Source organism: Myxine glutinosa, chromosome 2, assembly GCF_964187855.1.
Source record: "Myxine glutinosa chromosome 2, kmMyxGlut1.1, whole genome shotgun sequence".
Classification (NCBI taxonomy): Eukaryota; Metazoa; Chordata; class Myxini; order Myxiniformes; family Myxinidae; genus Myxine; species Myxine glutinosa.
In genome coordinates this window covers 216,706,717-216,731,520 of record NC_136262.1, presented here as the reverse complement: position 1 = coordinate 216,731,520, position 24,804 = coordinate 216,706,717, and the positions used below count along the sequence as shown (strand labels likewise).

Here is a 24,804-nt window from a genome sequence, read left to right as displayed (position 1 = left end):
GGGAACTGCTGATGTCACATGAGTTTCATAGTCAATCAGGAACTCACAATGGCAAGACATGGCTGCCTCCACAAAGTGTATTGGGAAATTAACCAAATTGCATTTACTGCTTATTACTGTTTGGCATCCCATAGGGGAAGCATGAGAAGATTATTTACTGTTTGGTAAACTGCATTTAGTTTGGCATTACATAGGGGGAGTAGAAGAGTGAAGGATGGCTCGAGGGGGGTATTTCTCGCCAATTTGCCCCTCTGACAGCGAAGCAAAAAGCCACTTCACAATATGGTGTCATCGATATCCAGAGTGCCCCAGGAAGTTACATCACTTCCTCAAAATGTCAGTGGCTGTTTGGCTGAAGTCAAGACCAGTGGTGTTTCCTGCATCGACTTCCCCCCACTTCCAACCCTTGCAATTGAAAAGGAAATGCCAGACTAATGTCTAACTGCTTTTGTCTACAGGGGCACTGACAAGGTATTTTTGTGCCACCTTCTCTGGATTTGTTGAACTATAATTGTTTGGCAGGCCAGAAAACTTAATTTTGCATCTGATTTTGATCTTTGACCACTTCTGAAGTCAAAAGAACAAGCGTTACGCCTAGGTCCCCCGTCGGTGAAGTGATGCGAGTTGACAAAGTCTTGGATTTTGACGTGGTGACCCAATTTTCAATAGCGTTCTCCCTTATGCGTAGATACACCCACACACCAGATTAGAAGTTGGTACTTCGCTTATTTTTCAAGATATTCCGCTCACAAGGTTCAGACATATATGGCGGCGGCCATCTTAGATTTTGACGTGGCGACCCAATTTTCAATAGGGTTCTTCCTTATTCCTAGATACACCCACACACCAGATTATAAGTTGGTACTTCGCTTATTTATCAAGATATTCATCTCACAAGGTTCTCACAAGGTTCCCAGACATACATGGCGGCGGCCATCTTGGATTTTGACGTGGCGACCCAATTTTCAATAGCGTTCTTCCTTGTGCCTAGATACACCTAAACACCAGATTAGAAGTTGGTACTTCGCTTATTTTTCAAGATATTTCGCTCACAAGGTTCAGACATATATATGGTGGTGGCCATCTTGGATTTTGACGTGGCGACCCAATTTACAATAGCGTTCTTCCTTATGCCTAGATACACCCACACACCAGATTAGAAGTTGGTACTTCGCGTTTATTTCAAGATATTCATCTCACAAGGTTCAGACATACATGGGAGCGGCCATCTTGGATTTTGACGTGGCGACCCAATTTTCAATAGCGTTCTTCCTTGTGCCTAGATACACCCAAACACCAGATTAGAAGTTGGTACTTCGCTTATTTTTCAAGATATTTCGCTCACAAGGTTCAGACATATATATGGTGGTGGCCATCTTGGATTTTGACGTGGCGACCCAATTTACAATAGCGTTCTTCCTTATGCTGAGATACACCCACACACCAAATTAGAAGTTGGTACTTCGCGTTTATTTCAAGATATTCATCTCACAAGGTTCAGACATATATATGGTGGTGGCCATCTTGGATTTTGACGTGGCGACCCAATTTACAATAGCGTTCTTCCTTATGCTGAGATACACCCACACACCAAATTAGAAGTTGGTACTTCGCGTTTATTTCAAGATATTCATCTCACAAGGTTCAGACATACATGGCGGCGGCCATCTTGGATTTTGACGTGGCGACCCAATTTTAAACAGCGTTCTTGCTTGTGCCTAGATACACCCACACACCAGATTAGAAGCTGGTACTTCGCTTATTTTTCAAGATATTTCGCTCACAAGGTTCAGACATGCACCTATGGTGGCGGCCATCTTTGATTTTGACGTGGCGACCCAATTTTAAACAGCGTTCTTCCTTGTGCCTAGATACACCCAAACACCAGATTAGAAGTTGGTCCTTCGCTTATTTTTCAAGATATTTCGCTCACAAGGTTCAGACAGATATATGGTGGCGGCCATCTTGGATTTTAACGTGGCGACCCAATTTTCAATAGCGTTCTTCCTTATGCCTAGATACACCCACACACCAGATTAGAAGTTGGTACTTCGCTTATTTTTCAAGATATTCAGCTCACAAGATTCAGACATACATGGCATCAGACTTACATGGCAGCGGCCATCTTGGATTTTGACGTGGGTTGCACCCACACACCAAATTCGAATGCGGTCCTTCACTTACGCACGCACGCATGCCCGCACGCACGGACTGACGGACGGACGGACACACGGACGGAGGGGAAAACCATAGTCCCCCTTTCGCTCCGCGGTGCGACGGGGGACAAAAAGTACTAAAGTGAAGGCGGCTTTCAAAATGATGTAATCCAAAATTTGTGTGTGGAGTGTTTGGTGTGCATGCACAAAAACTATTGAACGGTGGTGTTTGGGACACCATCAAGTATATCGTGTGTGAGATAAGGATTGTAACCTAAAATGCCTCACACAACTTCTAAAATAATCCGAAGATACTTGGACAATTTGGACATGCACCTGAGAGAAAGGGCTGTGTCTCTGCACAATGAAAGATTTGGAGAACTCTCTCAGTTTGCCAAACAGGCAACTGCCCGTACTGCAAAGTCCCGGCTGTGAGGGCCATTGCAAGGCCCGAGTGGACTGGCTTGTGCTACACAAACCCCCGATGGATCGCTACCAGTGAATGAACTTTGAACCTTGTGGAAGTGCCTCCTGTGAACATGGCAGGCTCGGCAATTTATTTAACGGACGTCTGCAATTGGAAAGACGATGCTGTGCGTCATTAACGAGCAAAGGTAAGCAACTCTTCACAAAGGTTGTCTTCATGGCGTGAAAATACACAAAGCTTGTGGCAGCTATATTTATGTGGGACCTGGATGTATCAGTAGACTTCCCTGTATGTATCAGGAAGACACCGTATCTGGTTCAGGAGCTTCTTAACACCGACGGGAGGGACATATTTGTGGCTTGTGAATGTACAGGGTAAGTTTTAAATGATATGTATGACAAATCATGTTGGGGGGAGTGGGGGGGGAGGGGGAGGGGGAGGGGGGGAGGTTGGGTGGGAGCTATGAGGGCTGTTATAATTATATTGTTTGTTTTTGTTGGTTCTGGGGCCAAAAGACAAATTGTACTACATTTTTTGGATGAGGGGAGAAGTTTGTGTGTGGATTTATATATCCACTGCAGTCGCTCGCTTGTATTAACAGGTAACGATAGGAACTAAACACCTCTCAGTCACATCCATGGATATTTCCTATATTTTCATGAGTTTTTCCTTTTTTGAGGAATACAACAATTATGGTTGACCATTTTGAAATTGCCAATCTTTCACTTAAATGTTGAACCTTGTGTTTAAAACACTAACATATTTCGTGCTAGTCAATGGCAGGTTAAAGGTGTTCCAGTGAACAGAAGCGAGCCACTGAAAACGCACACAGCGCATGCGTGAAAGGCCTCGTTAGCATCCAAACATCATTTTGAAAGTCACGTATTGTCTTGTCTGTCTGTTCAATCTTCTTCTTATTTTGTATGCAGCACAGGACTACATGTAGCATCATTGTCTGAGGGTGCGGTTGTGTTGCTGGTGCAGTGCCCCTATTACCAGTACACTGTTACTCATTTCGCTGACCTTGGAAGGATGACAGGCTGGGTCAACCCCACCTGGTGTTAATTCAATGGCCGACCAGGATTCGAACTCAGGACCATGGGATCCCAAACGAGCCACCCTAACCAGGCTTTGTGTATTCAATATGTATGGGCCATGGTAAGGCATAATCTTGCCAATTATTGTTTCGATTTGTTGAAATACAGAGGCATGGCAAGTCAAAAAACAATTTGTAATTTGTGATTTGTTCTGACATGTCCACCCCCTCCTCCCCCCCCCCCCCCCCCGGCATCCCTGGCCCTCCCCATCAAAAGAAATCCCGAAAACGCTTCGAAACCCAAAACAATGTTTTATCTGCAACAATGTTTATACCGTTTTTTTTTCTTCTTTTTTTTAAATGTTTCTACCTCAAAATATTGTCTCTATAATCTCAAATACGAGGGGTTGGCAAGGCAAAATATGCAATTTTAGTTTCACTTTTGACCCCTTGGCTGAGAAATGAAGGAAATGTGTGCAAATGTAATTATTGGAAGAAAAAAACAACAACAACAAAAAAACAGGACATCCTCTCTCCCTCCAGGAAAAGGGGAGACGCATAATGGTGTATGTGTCTTTTCCTTATAAATGTGGCCTGGCAGTCATTTTGGATTGAACGAAAACCTTAAAACATCTTCTTCCCTGAAACCGCTGAACAGATCAAAGCAAAACTGTGTGTGTGTGTGTGTGTGTGTGTGTATTGTTATGGATCTCCGAAACGTCGGCTCTCCCCTTATCAAGAGGGGGTTAATCCCCTTGTCCTCTTATCTGGCCGACGCGACCCTGGAAGTTATAACGTCCTTCCCGGTACGGCGTTAGGTAGGCTTTTTAGGCCTAGGGATTCGCTACTACCTAAGTACTAACGCTGGCCGGAAACAAGGGAATAACTCCCGCCCGAAACACGGATATTGATGGAAACGCCGAGTGGGTAGCGATCCGCGATCCGAGTTGTTAACAAGTGACTAGACCCGATTCTAAGCAGTTGCGATCGTGCCACGTTTACCCAATGGAGAAAAGGCTAGGACGATCGGATTAAGGAGAAACCAGAAAGAACAGGGCAATTTATTACACTTTGTACAAGAAGAAGAAGAGGAAACAAAATAATGTACAAGAAAGAAAGAGGAAGGAAAAGTACACAGGGCAGCCTTAGACAGTCTTAGTCTATTCCCCAGACAAACGGGCCCGTCTCACACACAGACACTCACACGGGGATTAAAGATGAACAGGTTGATGGTCACCAGCGCGTCCAGGGATGGCCTCCGTGCCGCTCTCTCTCTCCGTTCCCCAGCTCGTACCGTGAAGATGGATTCCAATAGCCGAGAGGAGTTCGTACGGTGTCGTTGGGATGCACCGGGCTACTTGCGGGGCGAACGGTAGGGAAGGGCTCTGGCGGATAATCACTCGCAGGCGGTTAATCACTCGCAGGCTATTACCGCGTTTTATCCACATGGCTGGAATATTCGCTATCGGCTGGCTTGGCTGTAGCCGCGTACGTAATAAACGAATACCGTTCCAAGCCTCGAAACGCCAATACAATCAAGGCTCTCAATGCACTCGCCGTAAAAGTCCTCTTGCCAATGCGTGAATTGTCCAAGTCCTCCCCGCACAGTCCTCTTGAATGCCAACCTTCCCCAGCGAGTCCTCTTGACCACGCGCGATTCCTTGCAGTCCTTAATGAGCCAACCTTCCAACGAGAGTCCTCTTAAAGGACTTTTTGGACATGGAATACTGCTCTCCCCTGTGGGCTGATGCTCCTGCCTCACACCTAGCTCACCTTCGCGCTGTTGAAACCAAAGCATTCAGAATCATTGGAATCTCCCGCGATGAAGCTAACTCCAAGGGCCTCTCACTCACTCACCGCAGGCAGGTTGGTGGTCTTTCCGTCTTCTACCGACTCCTCTCTGGCCTTGCCCCCCCAGCTCTCTCTGGGCTCTGTCCCGCAAATATTCCTACAGGTCGCACAAGATCTGCCTGCAACCCTCTTTTGGTTAAACTGCCAAAATCAAGACTCTCTGCTCACCTTCACTCCTTCATTCCTCTTTTCTCCCGCCTCTGGAACAAACTCCCTCACTCTCTTCAATCCCACTCCACCCTCCAAGTCTTTAAAACAGCTGTTCACCACCATCTCTTATCTTCCCCCATCCAAAACCTTGATCTTTTCTACCCCCGCTAATTTCACCCCAATTCCCCTTTTTGAAACACCAACTTCTGTCCTGGAAGTCCTTGGTGTCCTTGTGCTTTATACTTCTCCCTCCCCCCCCACCCCCCTTCCCATGCCTCCTCCCCCCGGGCCCTCTCCCTTCCACACATCTCCCTGCTCTCGGATGTTGTGTTTGTGTACTTCCCCTTTTCTCCCCATCTTGTCTTCCGCTCCCTCTTTTTGTGTATTTTGTTTGTCTGGTCGATTTGTTTGTGAAGTAAATGTTAGCTCTTTCACGAGCCTCGATTCAGTATACAAAAAAAAAAAGAAAAAAGAAAAAAAAAAAGGGCTTTCCGTGCACACTTTTATAAGCCAAGCCAGCGAATGCTCTCGAAGCCCAAAGCCACGCCTGTCAGGCGATCCCACGCCAGCCCTGGTTATGGCTTACTGGCCCCGCCTTGATGGCTGGGTGACGTGGCCGCACCTCCTTCCTGGCACTCCGCCCCCTTTTCGGGCCTTACCTCGTGTGTTTCTGGGCTGGTTTGGGCGGAAGCCCAACGAGGTGGCGAACGCTGCTGACAAAGGCGTGTAACAAATTGGGAAGGGCCATGGGGCACACACTGGAGCGCGCTTAATGGCATCGCTTGGAAGGGAGGCTGCCAAAATGAACGGATGGGGACCTACTCTTATTTGTTTGACGCAACGCAGATGCAATTATTGGAAAATGGCCTTATCTAAACACAGACTATGAAATAACTGACATCCTATGGTGACCTACGTGTTGCTTGTTGCCTACCTATGGGGTGCTACCTTTAACCTTTAATGATGTTATATTTATTTACAAGTGTGGGTTCTCAAAACCGCAACACTGCACCCCTCCTTTTGCCAGGCTTGCCCCAAGCCGAAACCTGGGTCAGGACTACTTTTACATCTACATGTGACACTTAGGTGTAGTTTCCCTCTACTTTTAACCTACTACCCTGAGTGCGACAGTTTTAACACTAGATATGTCCCACCTGCTGCGTTGTGTCCTATCTGACTGACTCACGCCCACAATTAACCGAATTACGGAATTATTTTCAAACGAAACATTTAAGCCGGTGGGGGGCATGTTATTTACAAGACACTACTATTTAATTATTTACAAAACTAGAACCCAGGACCTGTCTTTTGTGGGAAAAAGAAAAAGGAATTTCGAAAAGAGGAAATAACATTGCCATGCACTGCACCGATACACCATACACCCATATGCACACAAAATGCACCACCATGAAAAATGCACGAAAAGCACCATCACCCAAAAAATGCACAAAAACATTTCAAAAATTAATAAATGATGGCTTCTTGTGCTTGGCTTGCTTGTCCGATGGATCTTGGCTTGATCTTCTCACTTGCTGTTCTTCGGTGTGCCCTTGTAAAAGTTTACCATCTTTGTTCGGGCACACCAAAGGTTAATTAATAAAAAAGGGCACAACCCGCGTCCGCTTTTTTATTTATGGCCAGCAGGGCCAGCGTAGGTGGTCCGCCTGCATGGCATCGATGCTACTTAAAACACAGTGGTCCACAAGCAAGATGCTGCTGGCAGCAATGGTCTGTCCCAGCAACGGTGCCAGGCCACAGAACGTGTGGTCCATATGGTGTATCAGTGCAGGCAGGCAGGCAGGCAGGCAACAGGGTGCAGGCAGCAAGAGTGCGGCCGCACCGCTCAGGGCACCTGCACACTCCCCTCGCACAAAAGACCATAGGTCCATGAGTGGGGAAGGAAGACAAAGCAGAGGTTCGCGGGGGCAAGGGCGCAAGGGTACACATCAAAACAAGGCAATGCGACATGAAGGGCGCGGGAGAGCGAGCTGAGAAAGCTCGTCCCTACTCGTACGTCACCCCCCCATGTCAGCCTACACTACCCTTGCCCTTCCCCGTATTTACACAATTTACAAATTTGTCTCTACTGTCCCGTCCCCCATATCTCCCCGAAACCAAATTCGTCCCCAATCCCTCCCAAGAAGGAAGGGATGGAATAACATACAATGTCAAACTCCGTCATGATGCGTCTCACATTTCCAACATTTGCCAAAACCTGGTGTGGAGACCTGTCACCTCGGTGAGTGGATGCGGATGGTGCGAAGAGATTTTCTCCTTACTATACTCTAATTGACATTAACTCTTTAAACTACCCGGGGTCTTGCCCTGCCAATCCATTGGCCATCTTTACTTGATGTGGTTCTAAAAACCAATTCCCATTGCCCATACTGTGGTGCTCTCCCAATTTTGGGGTCTCACTCCCCCCATTTTTCTCTCTGTGCCCTCGCACAATTTCGGGGCTGGGTCGTGTGGCTCTACCAGCAGGTCTACCTACCTGCACATCTCCGCCACTGAAGTCGCCACCCGAGCTTGCCTGCTCCTGCGACTACCAAACTGGGGAAGGCCCTCCCTGGCACTTACCCCCTCTGGCATTGGGCTACCCGGGTCCTCTCCTCAGGATCCTGAGGCCCCACTGAACTCTAACCTGGCTCCCAGAGCCTACCTGCGGCCTCACCTGGCCGACAGACTACCAGTGGCGGAGTGCTCAATAACCACACGCACTAACAGGCTCACACGCCCAGCCATTCCACTTCACTTATGCACCCCTCTAAGCACTTCATTGCTACTACACGCACCACAGATGTCAATATCCAACCAATTTACCTACTCCCTCTACCTAACTTTAAACTACCCTCCCCGGGTATTCGTGAAGGGGTCCATCCTTCGCCCATTCACTCCTTCGCACCATGCACTCCACGTATTCCACACTACTCACTCCACACCATTTATTCCAGACCATTTATTCACTTGCACCCTATGCAAGTCAATCACTCAACACAATGACACACATCCTCAATACTCCACTCATACATTTTCACACTCACACACACACACACACACACACACACACACACACACACACACACACACACACACACACACACACACACACACACACACACACACACACACACACACACCCCTCTCGAGCATTGCCTCATTTGCTCACCAGCACTACAAGGACTTCCATTCACAATGCCTCATTTCCGCCTAAACCTCAAGCTCGTACACACAGCACCATCTAGCTATCTACTCCCTTCTAATACTAGTGCTTCCCGTCATCCCTTATACTAAGCACTCCCTCGTCAGTATCATCCATCAAATCTCTCTACGTCCCCTCTACCTGTACAAAGTCACTACTTAAACCTCAAGTCTCCTCGAGTCATTTCTAGGTCCCAAACCAAACCACACTACTCACTCCACACCATTTATTCCAGACCATTTATTCCAGACCATTTATTCCAGACCATTTATTCACTTGCACCCTATGCAAGTCAATCACTCAACACAATGACACACATCCTCAATACTCCACTCATACATTTTCACACACACACACACACATCCCTCTCGAGCATTGCCTCATTTGCTCACCAGCACCACAAGGACTTCCATTCACAATGCCTCATTTCCGCCTAAACCTCAAGCTCGTACACACAGCACCATCTAGCTATCTACTCCCTTCTAATACTAGTGCTTCCCGTCATCCCTTATACTAAGCACTCCCTCGTCAGTATCATCCATCTAATCTCTCTACGTCCCCTCTACCTGTACAAAGTCACTACTTAAACCTCAAGTCTCCTCGAGTCATTTCTAGGTCCCAAACCATTATCGTAACCCGCCCTCGGCGAGCTTGCACTGCCAAACCCCATAATCCTATAGCTCATGTGCCCAAAGGAGGGATGGTAGAGCTACAATCCCTCTACATCACTATCGCCATCACGACTACAATCAAATGTTCACTACTCTGAGCCTCTCGGGGTGGAAATACATTTTTACAGCTCGGCTTTGAAAAACCGAGCCATGTATACGGGTGGTTGGTCTCCTGTAGGTTGGGTCCGTCCGGCATTTTCGATTCTGGGGAGGAGGCATTCTCGGACCGAGGTTCCAGGGTCCATCCCGGCGGGGAGCCTTGCGGTCTCTGGCCTGATGATCCAACCTCCCGCGGTCGGAACACCGCCCCCGCCAGGGGGCGAAGGTCCAACCTGGCCGACCTCCCCCAGAATCGGGCCGTTCGCCGCTACGACGCGGCACAGATCATACAGGGCGGGACCCGTCCCAAATCGTGCACGGCGCTCCATGCAAGAGCGCCGTGGCAACGATCCCCGCTGGCCCCCGCAGCACACAAAGAACACCATGCCCCGAGAGCTCGCGTCAGCTATATGTCGGCCTAAGCGCTGCCCCGGGCAGCGTCGGTGCTCGAGTCGCATTCTCACATCCATACGCGACCCTTTCCATACTCACAAAACACGGCGCTCCAGCACCTTCCATACACTCCACACATTTCGTCACAGCACTCTCTCGTGCACACTCTTTCGTTCCACACTCTCGTGCACACTCTCCCGTTAGGTACTCCGTAACACTCATGGGTGTGCACTCTTGCATACACCCACTCAGCGCACACCTACCCATGGGTGTGCAATCCCCTGCTGCACACCCAATCACGCGCTCTGGTGTGCATCCCCGCACACTTTCCTCGTCCATCCCACGCTCTGTGTCGCACTCCTCACACTCGGTTTCACACATACACTCCGTCGTGCATTCTCCCTCGCTCTCGGTTTCATACTCACGCTCCGACACCGTTCGCACACGCGCGCCATTCTCTTTCATACAGCGCACCACGGACCTTCCACAAGCGCCCGGGTGACGCTGGGATCCCAAGCGCGTGAAAAACCCTTTCGCGCCAAACCTTTTCACGCCATATACAATCCTGCTTAACTTCGGGATCCTCCTCTCCACACGCAGCTGCAAACTTTCATTGGGGTTAACAAGTACGGCATCATGATGTGAATCCAGACTTTGCACAATTTCCATCTTTTCCTCCCGCGATTGCTCTTGTAAGTCCGCCGTCTTCTTAACCCCAATTTCCACTATACTTTATTCAATTTCTTTTTCCTCGACGACCGCTGGCGTTAATAAAATAAAATTTTGTAATTCGGCGGTCGTCGGCTTCTCTATACCCCGAGTCGCGATTTCTACCCCGGTCCACGTAACCATGCCTTGCTCAGCCTCGCTCTCCCCGCGCTTCTCAAGTCGCACTACCGCGTCGCATACCGATGTGCCTTTCCCGCTCGACCTGCGGTCAATGTCCTTCCCCAATGCTTTTATTGCACACCGGGCTTCCTCCCTCGCTAACCCCTCGTTTATTTCTCTGGCTCGGCCATTCACGTCCTTCAACTGGCCCCCTAATTTGCTTTCTAACCTCCCAATTTGACTTCCCAATTGCTCCCCCATTCTACTTTCCAAATTATTTAACCCATCTTTCATTTGGTTACTTTGCGCATCCATCTCAATTTTCAATCCCCCTAATTTGGTTTTCCAATCATTTCCCAATTCTCCAATTTGGTTTCCCATATCATTTCGCAAACCCCCAATTTGGTTTCCCAATCGTTCTCCCATCTTGTTCTCCAAATTATTTAACCCTTCTTTCATTTCTTCCCTTGATTTGTCCATCTTTTCATCTATTTCTTTACTTTGCACCACGAAGCATGCCCTGATTTGCGCCATGAAGGCTTGCATGTCGCCCACCCCCATTTGCGCAGCTGGCGCGGCCCTCGCCGCCATGTGCGAGGCGCCGCCATCTTGCTCGCCTGCAACCCCTACTGCTGCATCCTCTCCGATTCCCTCTTCCATTTCCTCCAATTGTCCCACTTCTTCCCGGGGGTCCTGGGTTAATTCTAACCCCTCCTCATCTACCCCATCATTTTTCCCCACCGGCATCCGATCGCCTTGGCTATCCATGCACGATTTAAAATTTAGCTTTCTGATAAAATTTCGGCGGCTCGTAATTTTGACCAAATTTGTTCACAAGATAAAAAATTTGGTTCGGGTCCCAAATCCCACTCCCAGACACCAATTGTTACGGATCTCCGAAACGTCGGCTCTCCCCTTATCAAGAGGGGGTTAATCCCCTTGTCCTCTTATCTGGCCGGCACGACCCTGGAAGTTATAACGTCCTTCCCGGCGTGGCGTTAGGTAGGGTTTTTAGGCCTAGGGATTCGCTACTACCTAAGTACTAACGCCGGCCGGAAACGAGGGAATAACTCCCGCCCGAATCACGGATATTGATGGAAACGCCGAGCGGGTAGCGATCCGCGGTCCGAGTTGTTAACAAGTGACTAGACCCGATTCTAAGCGGTTGCGATCGTGCCACGTTTACCCAATGGAGAAAAGACTAGGACGATCGGATGAAGGAGAAACCAGAAAGAATAGGGCAATTTATTACACTTTGTACAAGAAGAAGAAGAGGAAACAAAAGAATGTACAAGAAAGAAAGAGGAAGGAAAAGTATACAGGGCAGCCTTAGACAGTCTTATTATATTCCCCAGACAAACGGGCCCGTCTCACACACAGACACTCACACGGGGAATGCAGATGAACAGGTTGATGGTCACCAGCGCGTCCAGGGATGGCCTCCGTGCCGCTCTCTCTCTCCGGTCCCAAGCTCGTACCGTGAAGATGGATTCCAATAGCCGAGAGGAGTTCGTACGGTGTCGTTGGGATGCACCGGGCTACTTGCGGGGCGAACGGTAGGGAAGGGCTCTGGCGGTTAATCACTCGCAGGCTATTACCGCGTTTTATCCACATGGCTGGAATATTCGCTATCGGCTGGCTTGGTTGTAGCCGGGTACGTAATAAACGCATACCGTTCCAAGCCTCGAAACGCCAATACAATCAAGGCTCTCAATGCACTCGCCGTAAAAGTCCTCTTGCCAATGCGTGAATTGTCCAAGTCCTCCCCGCACAGTCCTCTTGAATGCCAACCTTCCCCAGCGAGTCCTCTTGACAACGCACGATTCCTTGCAGTCCTTAATGAGCCAACCTTCCAACGAGAGTCCTCTTAAAGGGCTTTGCGTGCGCGCTTTTATAAGCCAAGCCAGCGAATGCTCTCGAAGCCCAAAGCCACGCCTGTCAGGCGATCCCACTCCAGCCCTGGTTGGCTGGTTATGGCTTACTGGCCCCGCCTTGATGGCTGGGTGACGTGGCCGCACCTCCTTCCTGGCACTCCGCCCCTTTTCGGGCCTTACCTCATGTGTTTCTGGGCTGGTTTGGGCGGAAGCCCAATGAGGTGGCGAACGCTGCTGACAAAGGCGTGTAACAAATTGGGAAGGGCCATGGGGCACACACTGGAGCGCGCTTAATGGCGTCGCTTGGAAGGGAGGCTGCCAAAATGAACGCATGGGGACCTACTCTTATTTGTTTGACGCAACGCAGCAACAATTATTGGAAAATGGCCTTATCTAAACACAGACTATGAAATAACTGACGTCCTATGGTGACCTACGTGTTGCTTGTGGCCTACCTATGGGGTGCTACCTTTAACCTTTAATGATGTTATTTATAGTTATTTACAAGTGTGGGTTCTCAAAACCGCAACAATATATTGTTACGGACGCGGTTTAGATGTTATTTACCGAGCGGTTGGTATTACCGCGACCGAACAGTTCCCCCGATTCTTCCCCAACTCACCCGATTCACCCAGACATTGGCCAAATCGCACTATGCCAAATCAATGATAGAAAGGACACGACGACTGGGAAAGAGGAAACGACGCAAGGGGTACAGTTCTCAAGACCTCCGGAGGAGGGTATAATTACAGTGGTGGAGAAAAGGGGTAGATTACAAGGCAGTGAGGTAAAGACACAGAAGAGATGGGCACTTAATTACCATCTTATCTTAGCCCAGACAGACCACAGACAAACGGAACAAAGCAGACTTACACAGGGATTGATGGCAGGAAGGGACAGGTAGGTCGATAGCACAAGGTGCACCTTGGCTCGGGGACAGGATAAAGCACGGTCCAGAAGATGCGGGGAGGTCTCACAGCGCTCGGAGGGGACGTCTTTCTTGCTTCAAGCTCAGCGCGCATCTGACGTCACCCCCCTCTCACCGCGCATGCTCAGCGGGGAGTGACACGCCCTCGGCTGGTTGGTTCCGCCCCACTGGGGCCGGTCCGCCGCTTCCATTGGGTGCGGGTTTACCGGGCTCCGCCCTTGACGAGGAGCTGACAGGGAGCCCCTATTTGATAACCCCGTCGAGCACATGTTTGATGGCGGCTCGTTGGGAAGGCCTGGTGCCCTCCCAACACCCCCTACCAACCAAGCCGGAGTGAGGACGCGCACTTCCTGCGCTCGTTGTTGTTGTTGTTGTTGTTGTTGTTGAACTGTGAGGAAGAGCTGCGGGGAGGTATTGGGAGGTCCTAAACTTCCTAACGGTGCCATACAATCACATTCTGGTGCAACGAAGGGTCAGAATTAATGGAAACGAGTCCTTAACTGACATAGACTAAGAATAACTAGCAAGATGTCCTATAGTTGTCTTACATGAGATGCGGTGAACCTGGGCACGACATTTAATGGGGGAAATAGGGGGATGTCGGGTCTACAGAGTGTTGTTTACAGAAAATGGGACGAGGGAATGGGGGATTGGGGATAGTTGGGAAGTATTGAGGAAATAGGGGAATATTTACAAGCGGATATGGATGGATGCAAATCCCATATCCGCAACACTGCACCCTTCTCTACCTCGGGGCGTGCCGACCCGATAAATTTTTACCTACTTTAGTGTGGCACTCAGATGTAGTTCCCTCTACTATTAACTCAACCCTGAGTGCGACAGTTTTACAGATGTTCACAAATGAGTAAATATGTCCCCCTGCGACGTTGCACCCTTCTCCTAACAGAAACACACCCACAGGATAACCGAATCGCGGAAAGCATCCTCAAACTAAACATACAGCCAGTAGGGAGCATTATTTATACAACACTGATATTTACACTACGATCCAGGACCTGTTCTTTGAGGAACACATGCAGATGTTATGCATAGGGAGAGCACGCATGCCAGCATCGATACACCAACCCACGAGTGCCCTGTGGCCCTACGGCCTTTAATAATGTGCAGAGCACCCCGTCCAAGCACCAAAAGCACCACCCCATTACGCACAGTCAGCACCATCCGGTACACCAATAAAGTGTTCATAAAAATGCACAATTAAGTGTCCATGGTCACCGGTGGTGTCGCAGCCGGCCGATGTTCTGCCGCTGGTCTTGCCTTCATGGAGTGCACTTGGCCTTCTGGCTTCTTTAGAAATGAAGAAAGGCGCCAACCGCGTCCATTTCTTAATTGTGGCCGTCAGGGGGCCAACTAAAAGTGGTTCACCTGTATGGCATAGGTGCCACGTTGACCCAGGTCCATCCACGGGTGGTGCTTGACCGCAAAAGAACTGCGGTTCATTGTGGGCGGCCACAAAAATTGCGGTCCATATGGTGTATCGATCCAGGCAGCAAGCAGCGGAAGTACAGGCCCACAACTGCGGAGCCAGCACCTCTCTCTCTCCTCTCTCTCTGCCCCAAAGCCAGATCCTCGGAGGTGCGAGACAAAAGAAGACAAGTGAGTAAGGTGGTAAGGGCGCAAAAGTGCACGCAATACAAGGTAATGCACACTGGGGGCACATGGGAACCAGGTGAGACAGGTACGTTCCTACCGTACGCCCCCCCCCCCCCAACCAGGTAACCTACATTGCCCCTCCCTTACCCCTTACTGTATCCACAAAACACAACACTACTCATAAACATCTACTTTACACATCAACAACGTCCCTACTGTCTTCCCCGTTCCTCCCATAAACCAAATTCGTCTTCTCTCCCTCCTAACCAATCAAATTTGCCATTTCCAACTCTCATCAAAATCTGCCATCTCCAACTCATCATCAGTCCCTCCTAAGGAGGGAGAGATGGAATCACCCCAATGTCTCATCCACGTCGTGATGCGTCTCACAAATCCAAACAGCAATACCCCTTTCCTGCAACACAAAACAAAGAAAACACAGGTGTGGAGTCATCAGCATCACCTCAGGTAAGTGGCTGCGTATGGTGCGACAGGTTCATCAATCCTAACTATTTCCTAAATGACTTTAACAACTTTACATTACCCGGGGTCTTTCCCTGCCAATCCATTGGCCAACTTACACTATGGGTTCTAAAAACCAATTCCCATTGACCAAACTGTGGTGCTTCTCAATTTGGGGTCTCACTCCCCCGATTCATCTCCCGGAGCCCTTGCACAATTTCTGGGCTGTGACGTGTAGCTCTCCCAGCAGGTCTACCCACCTGCACACCTCCACCACTGCAGTTGCCTCCCGAGCTTACCTGCTCCTTACCTAACCTATCTAACTGGGCAAGGCCCCTCCTGGCTCTGTCACCCCTTGGTGCCCTCTGGCACTGGGCTACCCGGGTCCGTCCACCGGATCCTCGGGCCCCATCCACAACTACCGGCTCCCAGAGCCCACCTGCGGCCTCACCTGGCCGACATCCTCACAGTGGTGGAGTGCCCAAACCAACTACACACACTAACAGGCTACCGCCCAGCCATTTCCACAACACTAATGCACCCATCCAAATACCATTCTTTCACCTCGCACCACAGATGCCAATATCCAACCACAATTTACCTATACCCTCTACCTAACACTTACACTACCCGCCCCGGGTACTCGTGAAAGGGGTCCACTCTTCCCCCATCCACACCTTCGCACCATGCACACCACTCCGTACCACTTACTCCAACTCTCTCCACACCACTCATTCTCTGCTCCATATATTTCACACACCTGTACTTGCACACCTGTGCTCTCATACTTGGTGCCGCCTGCACCCTTCTCTCCCCCAAGCGCATTCGCGCTGATCCACAACACTCACTACTCACCATGACACTCATCCGCAATGCTCTCTCATTCATCACTTGTACACTCACACACACCTCGGAGCATTGCCTCACCGATGCCTCATTTGAAGCTGCTCACCAGCACTTCCATTCACACTGCATCATCTGCTCTGTCTACTCCCTTCTAAAACTCGCGCTCCTCCGTCTTCCCTTACACTCAGCGCTCCCACGTCATTATCAAACACTAAGCTACTACGTCCCCACTACAGGTACCAAGTCTCTTACTTAAATCTGGTCACCTATAGTCACCTCTAGTCCCTATCATTATCCAAGCCCTCCCTGGCTCGGTTGTCATAGCCACCCCATATACTATAGCGCATTTGCCCCCATTTGTGAGGGATGACAGAGTTGCCATCCCACCACATCGGGCATCTCCCACTACCAATTTTGCACATCAAATTTCAACAAATCAAAAATTTGCCAATCACTACCCATCATCTGCCAATCATTACTGCCAATCCTTTGCCAATCATCAAATTTTGCCCTTTTTCTAATTTTGAGTCCAAAACACTAACCTCATCACCCGTCTACTTACTAGATCCTCTCGGTGCGCCAATTCACTTCTAAAGCTCGGCTTCGTACAGCCGAGCAATGAATGCGGGTTCTTTGGTGCCGGCGGCTGGATGCGTCCGACACTCGTTGCAGGTTAGGACGCTTACCCGGGCCGAGATCCCACGCACCACCTTGGCACGGAGCCATCCCATGGCCCGATCTCGACCTGCCGGAATGCCTCAACAAAAAGGGGTCGCCATGACGACCCTTCCTATCGGGCTGCCCGCTCCGCTTTGTGGAGCACGGACGCGGCCGTTCAAAGCGCGGCCCAGCGTGGATCACGTACGGCGGTCCTTTCGAACCCGCCGTGGTTCGGATCCCCGCTGGTCCTCGCGGCACGCGAAGCTGCCCGACGCGCACCGAGGGCCCGATTCGGCTATAAGTCGCTCTAACCGCTAACCCGGTTACCGTCGATGCCTCACCTGCATGCTTACACCCAGCAGCCCGTTCCTTGCTCATACATCCAGCTGTTCCCATGCTCCTCGTCCTTGCACCTTCTCTTCCACACCCAGGTACACTCATTCCGCTCACAGACTTGGTCACACACCTGACCACCGAACACCTTGGCACACATTCGTCGCTCGCACACCTCACCAACACACCTCTTCGCGCCCCCTCCTCGGTCACCTCCTCTGTGACAATCACAGGTGTGCTCTCACTCGCACACCCAACCACGTGCCTCACGACCAATTCCAGCGTGCATTCCCACACACGCTCGACCATTCCAGGTGTGCATCCTTCCATTCCAGGTGTACATCCTCTCTCACCTGCCACCACCAACTCACGCTCCGTGTCACTCTTACTACTTCCACCACCACTCTTGACAGCGCACTCACCCTTACTCTCGACAGCGCACTCTTTCCTCATGCACCTGTCCGTTACACACCTTTCTCGCGCACCCTCTCCCGTTACACCCTCTGTAACACTCACCACAGGTGTACACTCTTCCTTACTTTTGACAGCGCACTCTTTCCCCATGCACCCGTCCGTTACACACCTTGCTCGCGCATCCTCTCCCGTTACATCCTCTGTAACACTCACCACAGGCGTGCATTCTTCCGTTACATCCTCTGTAACACTCCTCACTACGCGCTTCCATGTGCTCCCTCGTACACGCGCTACGACCGACTCACTCTCGACAGCACCCTCACTCCTTGGCGTGCACTTTTTCCTCACACACCCCAGAGTCGGACTTTGTCGCACACCTCCTTTTTCGCACACCAGACCTGTCGCACACTTCACCAACGGCCTCTCACGAACACCCGGGTCCATCTCGACCCCCAAGCTCATTAAATCACCTGGCGCATCATACGCACGACCATATTGGTCACCACTTACACCGGGTCCTCTTTCTCTTCGCTTCTCCTCCATCACCTGCGAATCCCTCATCCGGTTAATGAGCACATCATCACGATCCGAACACAGACTTTGGACCAATTCTTTTACTTCCTCTTTTATCTCTTTCTTATCCCCTCTCCGTCGCTTCTTAATTTCGCTCACCCCTTCTTCCACTTCTTCTAATTTCTGCTTCACCTCTTTTATTTCCCGGTGCGTCTCCTCAAGTTCGTCCTCTAAGGCTACCTTGACCATTTCTATGTGCGTCCTCACCTGCCGGTCCTTCATCTCCATTACCTGTGTCACCTCGTCCAACCTCGTTGTCAGTCCCTCACGTACCATCTGACATTGCCTCTGTGTCGCTATCAAGTCATTTTTTATGTCGTTTTGTGTCGCTTTTAACCCTCCTAGTACCGCAGTGTTCCTTTGAACCTGCTCCGTTAGTTCTTTTTGTCCCTCCGTCAGCTGTTCCACTCCCAGCGTCAACTCCTCTATACCACCTTGCAATTTTACAGTCCCCTTTCTCACCTCCTTCTCCATGCGCTCCTTACAGTGCCTCACCTCCTCGCGCACTCCTCCGACCTCCTCACTCACACCTCTTCTGATCTCCTCTCCCATCACTTGCATCTCCTGCCCAGATGCCACCCTCATCTGCTCCATTTCCTCCCTGTGAGCATCCAATTTAGTTTCTACCCCCATTCTGACCCCCTCTATCTGCTGCCCCATTTTTTTAACTTCCCTTTCCGCTTGGTCCCTCATGTCCCTCAATTTGCCTTCCATACTGTTTTCTAACCCCTCTAACCCCTTTTTCATCCCTTCCATTTGATTCTCTTGAGCGGCCATTCTGTTTTCTACCCCCGTTAACCCATGTTTCACCCCTTCTATCCCATTGTCTAACCCCTCTAATTTAGCTTCTAGCCATTCCCCCATTTCTCCCATTTTGCCCCCCATTTCGCCCCCCATTACCCCCAATTGCTCACTCTGAGCCCTTATTTGCTCACTCTGAGCATCCATCCGGTTCCCCATTTCGCTCCCCAATCGCTCACTATCAGCCCTCATTACCCCCATTTGCTCACTCTGAGCCTCTATACTGTTTTTCAAACCTCCAATTTGGTCTCCCATTTGTCCCATAAGGGCCCTCATTTGCAGGAAAAAAAGGTTCGAATCCACCAGCGGCGCTGCTACGGTCGCGGGCGCGGTCGCCGTAGCCATGTGCGAGGCGCCATTTTGCGCGCCCGTAACCTCGTGCGCGAGGACGCCATTTTGCGAACCTGCCGCCCTCACTGCTTCGCTCTCCTCATGTCCCTCAATTTGGTCCTGGATCGATCCTGCCTCACTCTCCTCTACCGGAACCCAGCCGTCTTGATCTCCCATAGCACGACTTTCAAAATTCGGTTTTTTGTAAAACAAAATCAAATTTCGGTGACTTGTAATTTTGAGCGCGTTAAGTGCGCTTCGGGTCCGTATCTCACTCCCAGACACCAATTGTTACGGTAATAACACAATTGGTGTCCAAAATTTGGGCTAAATAAATTTAGTCCCAGGTTCGAATCCCAACTCCTGACTACCAATTGTTACGGACGCAGTTTAGATGTTATTTACCGAGCGGTGGTATTGCCGCGACCTAACAGTTCCCCCGATTCTTCCCCAACTCACCCGATTCACCCAGACGTTGGCCAAATCGCGCTATGCCAAATCAATGATAGAAAGGACACGACGACTGGGAAAGAGGAAACGACGCAAGGGGTACAGTTCTCAAGACCTCCGGAGGAGGGTATAATTACAGTGGTGGAGAAAAGGGGTAGATTACAAGGCAGTGAGGTAAAGACACAGAAGAGATGGGCACTTAATTACCGTCTTATCTTATCCCAGACAGACCACAGACAAACGGAACAAAGCAGACTTACACAGGGATTGATGGCAGGAAGGGATAGGTAGGTCGATAGCACAAGGTGCACCTTGGCTCGGGGACAGGATAAAGCACGGTCCAGAAGATGCGGCGAGGTCTCACAGCGCTCGGAGGGGACGTCTTTCTTGCTTCAAGCTCAGCGCGCATCTGACGTCACCCCCCTCTCACCGCGCATGCTCAGCGGGGAGTGACACGCCCTCGGCTGGTTGGTTCCGCCCCACTGGGGCCGGTCCGCCGCTTCCATTGGGTGCGGGGGTTACCGGGCTCCGCCCTTGACGAGGAGCTGACAGGGAGCCCCTATTTGGTAACCCCGTCGAGCACATGTTTGATGGCGGCTCGTTGGGAAGGCCTGGTGCCCTCCCAACACCCCCTACCAACCAAGCCGGAGTGAGGACGCGCACTTCCTGCGCTCGTTGTTGTTGTTGTTGTTGTTGAACTGTGAGGAAGAGCTGCGGGGAGGTATTGGGAGGTCCTAAACTTCCTAACGGTGCCATACAATCACATTCTGGTGCAACGAAGGGTCAGAATTAATGGAAACAAGTCCTTAACTGACATAGACTAAGAATAACTAGCAAGATGTCCTATAGTTGTCTTACATGAGATGCGGTGAACCTGGGCACGACATTTAATGGGGGAAACAGGGGGATGTCGGGTCTACAGAGTGTTGTTTACAGAAAATGGGACTAGGGAATGGGGGATTGGGGATAGTTGGGAAGTATTGAGGAAATAGGGGAATATTTACAAGCGGATATGGATGGATGCAAATCCCATATCCGCAACAATATTGTCGTGCGACTACCACGGATTGTGTCGTGTCGTGCAATTTCACTAAATGTGAAAACATTTTGCTACCTTGGAGACATGCTGAATGGAGAAGGTGGATCAGACTCGGCAACTGTTGCAAGAGTGAGATGTACATGGAAGAAGTTTCGGGAACTGAGTGGCGTGCTGATGAGGAGGGGAGTGTCGTGGAAGCTGAAGGGAAAGGTGTATGCTGCATGTGTGAGAAGTGTTATGATTTATGGGAGAGAGACATGGGTAATGAACGTAGAGCAGCAATGAAGGCTGGAAAGGGTGGAAATGCGAATGGTTTGGTGGATGTGCGGAGTATCGTTGAGAGAGAGGAAGACAAATGATGAATTGCGAAAGATGATGGGAATAGAGCCTGTGATTGATGCTGTGAAGAGGAACAGGTTGAGATGGTTTGGTCATGTTTTGAGGAAGGATGAAAGTGACTGGTTGAGAAGAGTGATGGAAATGAATGTAGAAGGAAGTAGACGACGGGGAAGACCGAAAAAGACTTGGCTAAAGATGGTGGAAGAAGAAATGCGGGCAAGGGGGTTAACAAGGAGAGATGCAGAAAATAGGGCAAAATGGAGAAGATTGTCATGGGGACCGCAAGGCTAACCCCCGCTCTAGCAGGGAAAATGGCCTTAAAATGTATGTTGTTGTTGTTGTTGTCGTGCGTCTCCCCCTCGGTTAAGACCGGGGAAATCACGAATAGCCAAAACGAGCTTTAACTCCGAGGCGACGTTCAATGGCGGATTTCGCTATACATATGTGTGGGGTAAAGAAGGAAAGAGAAAGAAGCGGCGAGATTTACCTGACACGATCTCACTGGGCAGTCTTCAACCTGCAGGAAATTAAACTCACACGAAACGGAATTTATGTACAAATAAGAGAAAAATGACCACAGTGTGGTCACCAGCTGCGACGTGTAGCATCATGAGGATATCCGTTGCAATATGCGCTACCAAATTCGACCAGCCGTTCTTACCTCATACCAACGCACGTCCGAGTGTATGCGCATGCGCTATTCATAAAGGCACCCCAACAATAAGAACAACAACGCGGTCCTCTCATAGAGTGCTCGTCGCAGCTAAAAAGAACAATTTATTATACGGAACCCGAGAACAATGGACGCGATGATAAATAAACAAGCGTTACGCCTAGGTCCCCCGTCGGTTAAGTGATGCGAGTTGACAAAGTGGAAGACGCAAGGTGGCCATCTTGGATTTTGACGTGGCGCCCCAATTTTCAATAGCGTTCTCCCTTATGCGTAGATACACCCACACACCAGATTAGAAGTTGGTACTTCGCTTATTTTTCAAGATATTCCGCTCACAAGGTTCAGACATACATGGCGGCGGCCATCTTGGATTTTGACGTGGCGACCCAATTTTCAATAGGGTTGTTCCTTATGCCTAGATACACCCACACACCAGATTATAAGTTGGTACTTCGCTTATTTTTCAAGATATTTCGCTCACAAGGTTGACATATATATGGTGGCGGCCATCTTGGATTTTGACATGGCGACCCAATTTTCAATAGCGTTCTTCCTTATGCCGAGATACACGCACACACCAAATTAGAAGTTGGTACTTCGCTTATTTTTCGAGATACTTCGCTCACAATGTTCAGACATATATATGGTGGCGGCCATCTTGGATTTTGACGTGGCGACCCAATTTTCAATAGCGTTCTTCCTTATGCCGAGATACACCCACACACCAGATTCGAAGTTGGTACTTCGCTTATTTTTCAAGATATTCAGCTCACAAGGTTCAGACATACATGGCTTCAGACATACATGGCATCAGACATACATGGCGGCGGCTATCTTGGATTTTGACGTGTGTTGCACCCACACACCAAATTCGAATGCGGTCCTTCGCTTACGCACACACGCCCGCACGCACGGACGGACGGACGGGAAAACCATAGTCCCCCTTTCGCTCCGCGGTGCGACGGGGGACAATAATGTTCCGAAATCGGGATCTTGCACACCTCACTTCAAATACAAGCACAGGGGAAGAGTGAATAAAAGAAAACGTCGTTTCTGCGTGGTGCGTCTTATCTGTCTGCAGTGTCTGTCCTCGTCAAGGATGGTCTGGGATCGAGCGCGTTCGTCCGATGCAGCACTGACGTTGGCGGGAACTGCCTGGTCGTTGGCGTGGAGCGGCCCTCGGCACGCCCGCACGATCGCTCGTTAGCACTCCAACCGCAAGCCTCGATCGTCGTTCGATCTTCAGGGGAAGAGAATCGTCGGCGCTGGTCTCTCTACCAAAGTCCAAAGGCAAGAACAGATCCAGCGCAGAGGGACAGTCCAGAGCAAGAGGGCAAAGGGAAGAGAGCGAAAATGCCGGCAAGCGGGAGGTTTTACTCGCCGTCACAAGACATCAGCCCTCCTCTCCTCCAACCAGCGCGGCGCCCCTCAACCTCTCGAATATTCTGAACGAGTTGGTGTCCTCTCATTGGCCGAGCGCTTTTTGCCCTTCGTGTCATGCCATCCGTCGGTGGCCAATCAGTGTGTCGCTCCTTCCATCAATCACGGGGACGCTTTCTGCCCTTCCCCTGACCAATCACACATCCTTCCCTACCCTGCCAATCGGTGGCCTGTTCTTTGCTCATCCTTCCCCCCTGTCAATCAAGAGTCCTTCTGGGCATGGCTCTCAGCCTGCCTGGTCGATGTCTGATCGCCATGTAGACGGGTCAATATACTGCCTGACCCCAAAAAAATTGCAAATTTTTGTTTTATGCTTATTTCTAGTAGTTTATGAAGTGGAAGACAACATATTAAAAGTTGGACAATTTTGACGCATGGGAAAGTCCCTCAGTGACGTCAGAAAACAAGATGGCTGCCGGCAGATAAAACGTAAAAAAATTGACTGATAATTATCATCAGACCACTAACAATTTAAAGTTAATTTTGCACCAATATTTGTATTATGATCGTTGCTGGTAGTTTATGCAGTGCTAATCCTGAGACCATTCGCAATTTAAAGTAAATATTTGCACAAATATATGTTCTTTGATTGTTTCTGCCAGTCTATGACATGGAAAGCAACATATAAAAAATTGGACAATTTTGACACATGTGGAAGTACCATATGCCTTCTAGTCTTAGATTCCAGTTTCATCGTCCTCCTCCTCCTCCTCTATGTCTGGTTCAACACTCATATTGTCACAGTTGCTGTCCTGGCAATGTCCACATGCACTGGTGCACTCTAATCCATGCTTCCTACATGAACACCTTAGTGTTTTGCACCCCCCTGAACAGTTGCAGTGAATCATCTGAAGTAGTATGTCTGGAGCAGGGCTTTTGTCTGTCATCACTGGAACAAGTTTTCCTCCTTCTACCTTCCATCCCCACTCCGTTGGCTCCATTCCACAACAAAGGCCCATCCATTCCATTACCTGGTAATAGGTCCGCAGAGAATGAAACTTGCAGGCAGCGGATGTGGGTGGCAGTCTTTCAGGAGTGACAAATGCCTTAGCCCTTGCAACCTTTTTGCAGAGAATGTTGTATCTGATCGATGCCAATGAGTCGTTCTGATTTGCTTTAAACAATGCCACCATTGCTCTGCAGCCTGCAGTTTCAATAACATCCTGACTCTGCTGTGGTTTACAGAACACCTTTGAGCTGTCTATCAGTTCCTTT

At 49.7% G+C, this 24,804-nt stretch overlaps 1 protein-coding gene across 2 annotated transcripts in view; it reads right to left on the bottom strand.

Moving 5' to 3' along the window:
- The window catches only part of JAGN1 (jagunal vesicle mediated transporter 1), a 34,804-nt gene that overhangs the window by 2,289 nt on the left and 7,711 nt on the right, over nucleotides 1-24,804 (bottom strand). The window contains exon 1 of one of the 2 annotated variants that reach the window (XM_068106278.2): nucleotides 15,002-15,161. The exons of the other annotated variant lie outside the window; for it this stretch is intronic. Coding sequence (XP_067962379.1) covers nucleotides 15,002-15,012 — 11 coding nt within the window. The 5' untranslated portion in view covers nucleotides 15,013-15,161. Of the gene's footprint in view, nucleotides 1-15,001; nucleotides 15,162-24,804 lie in introns of those variants that run through there. 2 annotated transcript variants of the gene reach the window in all.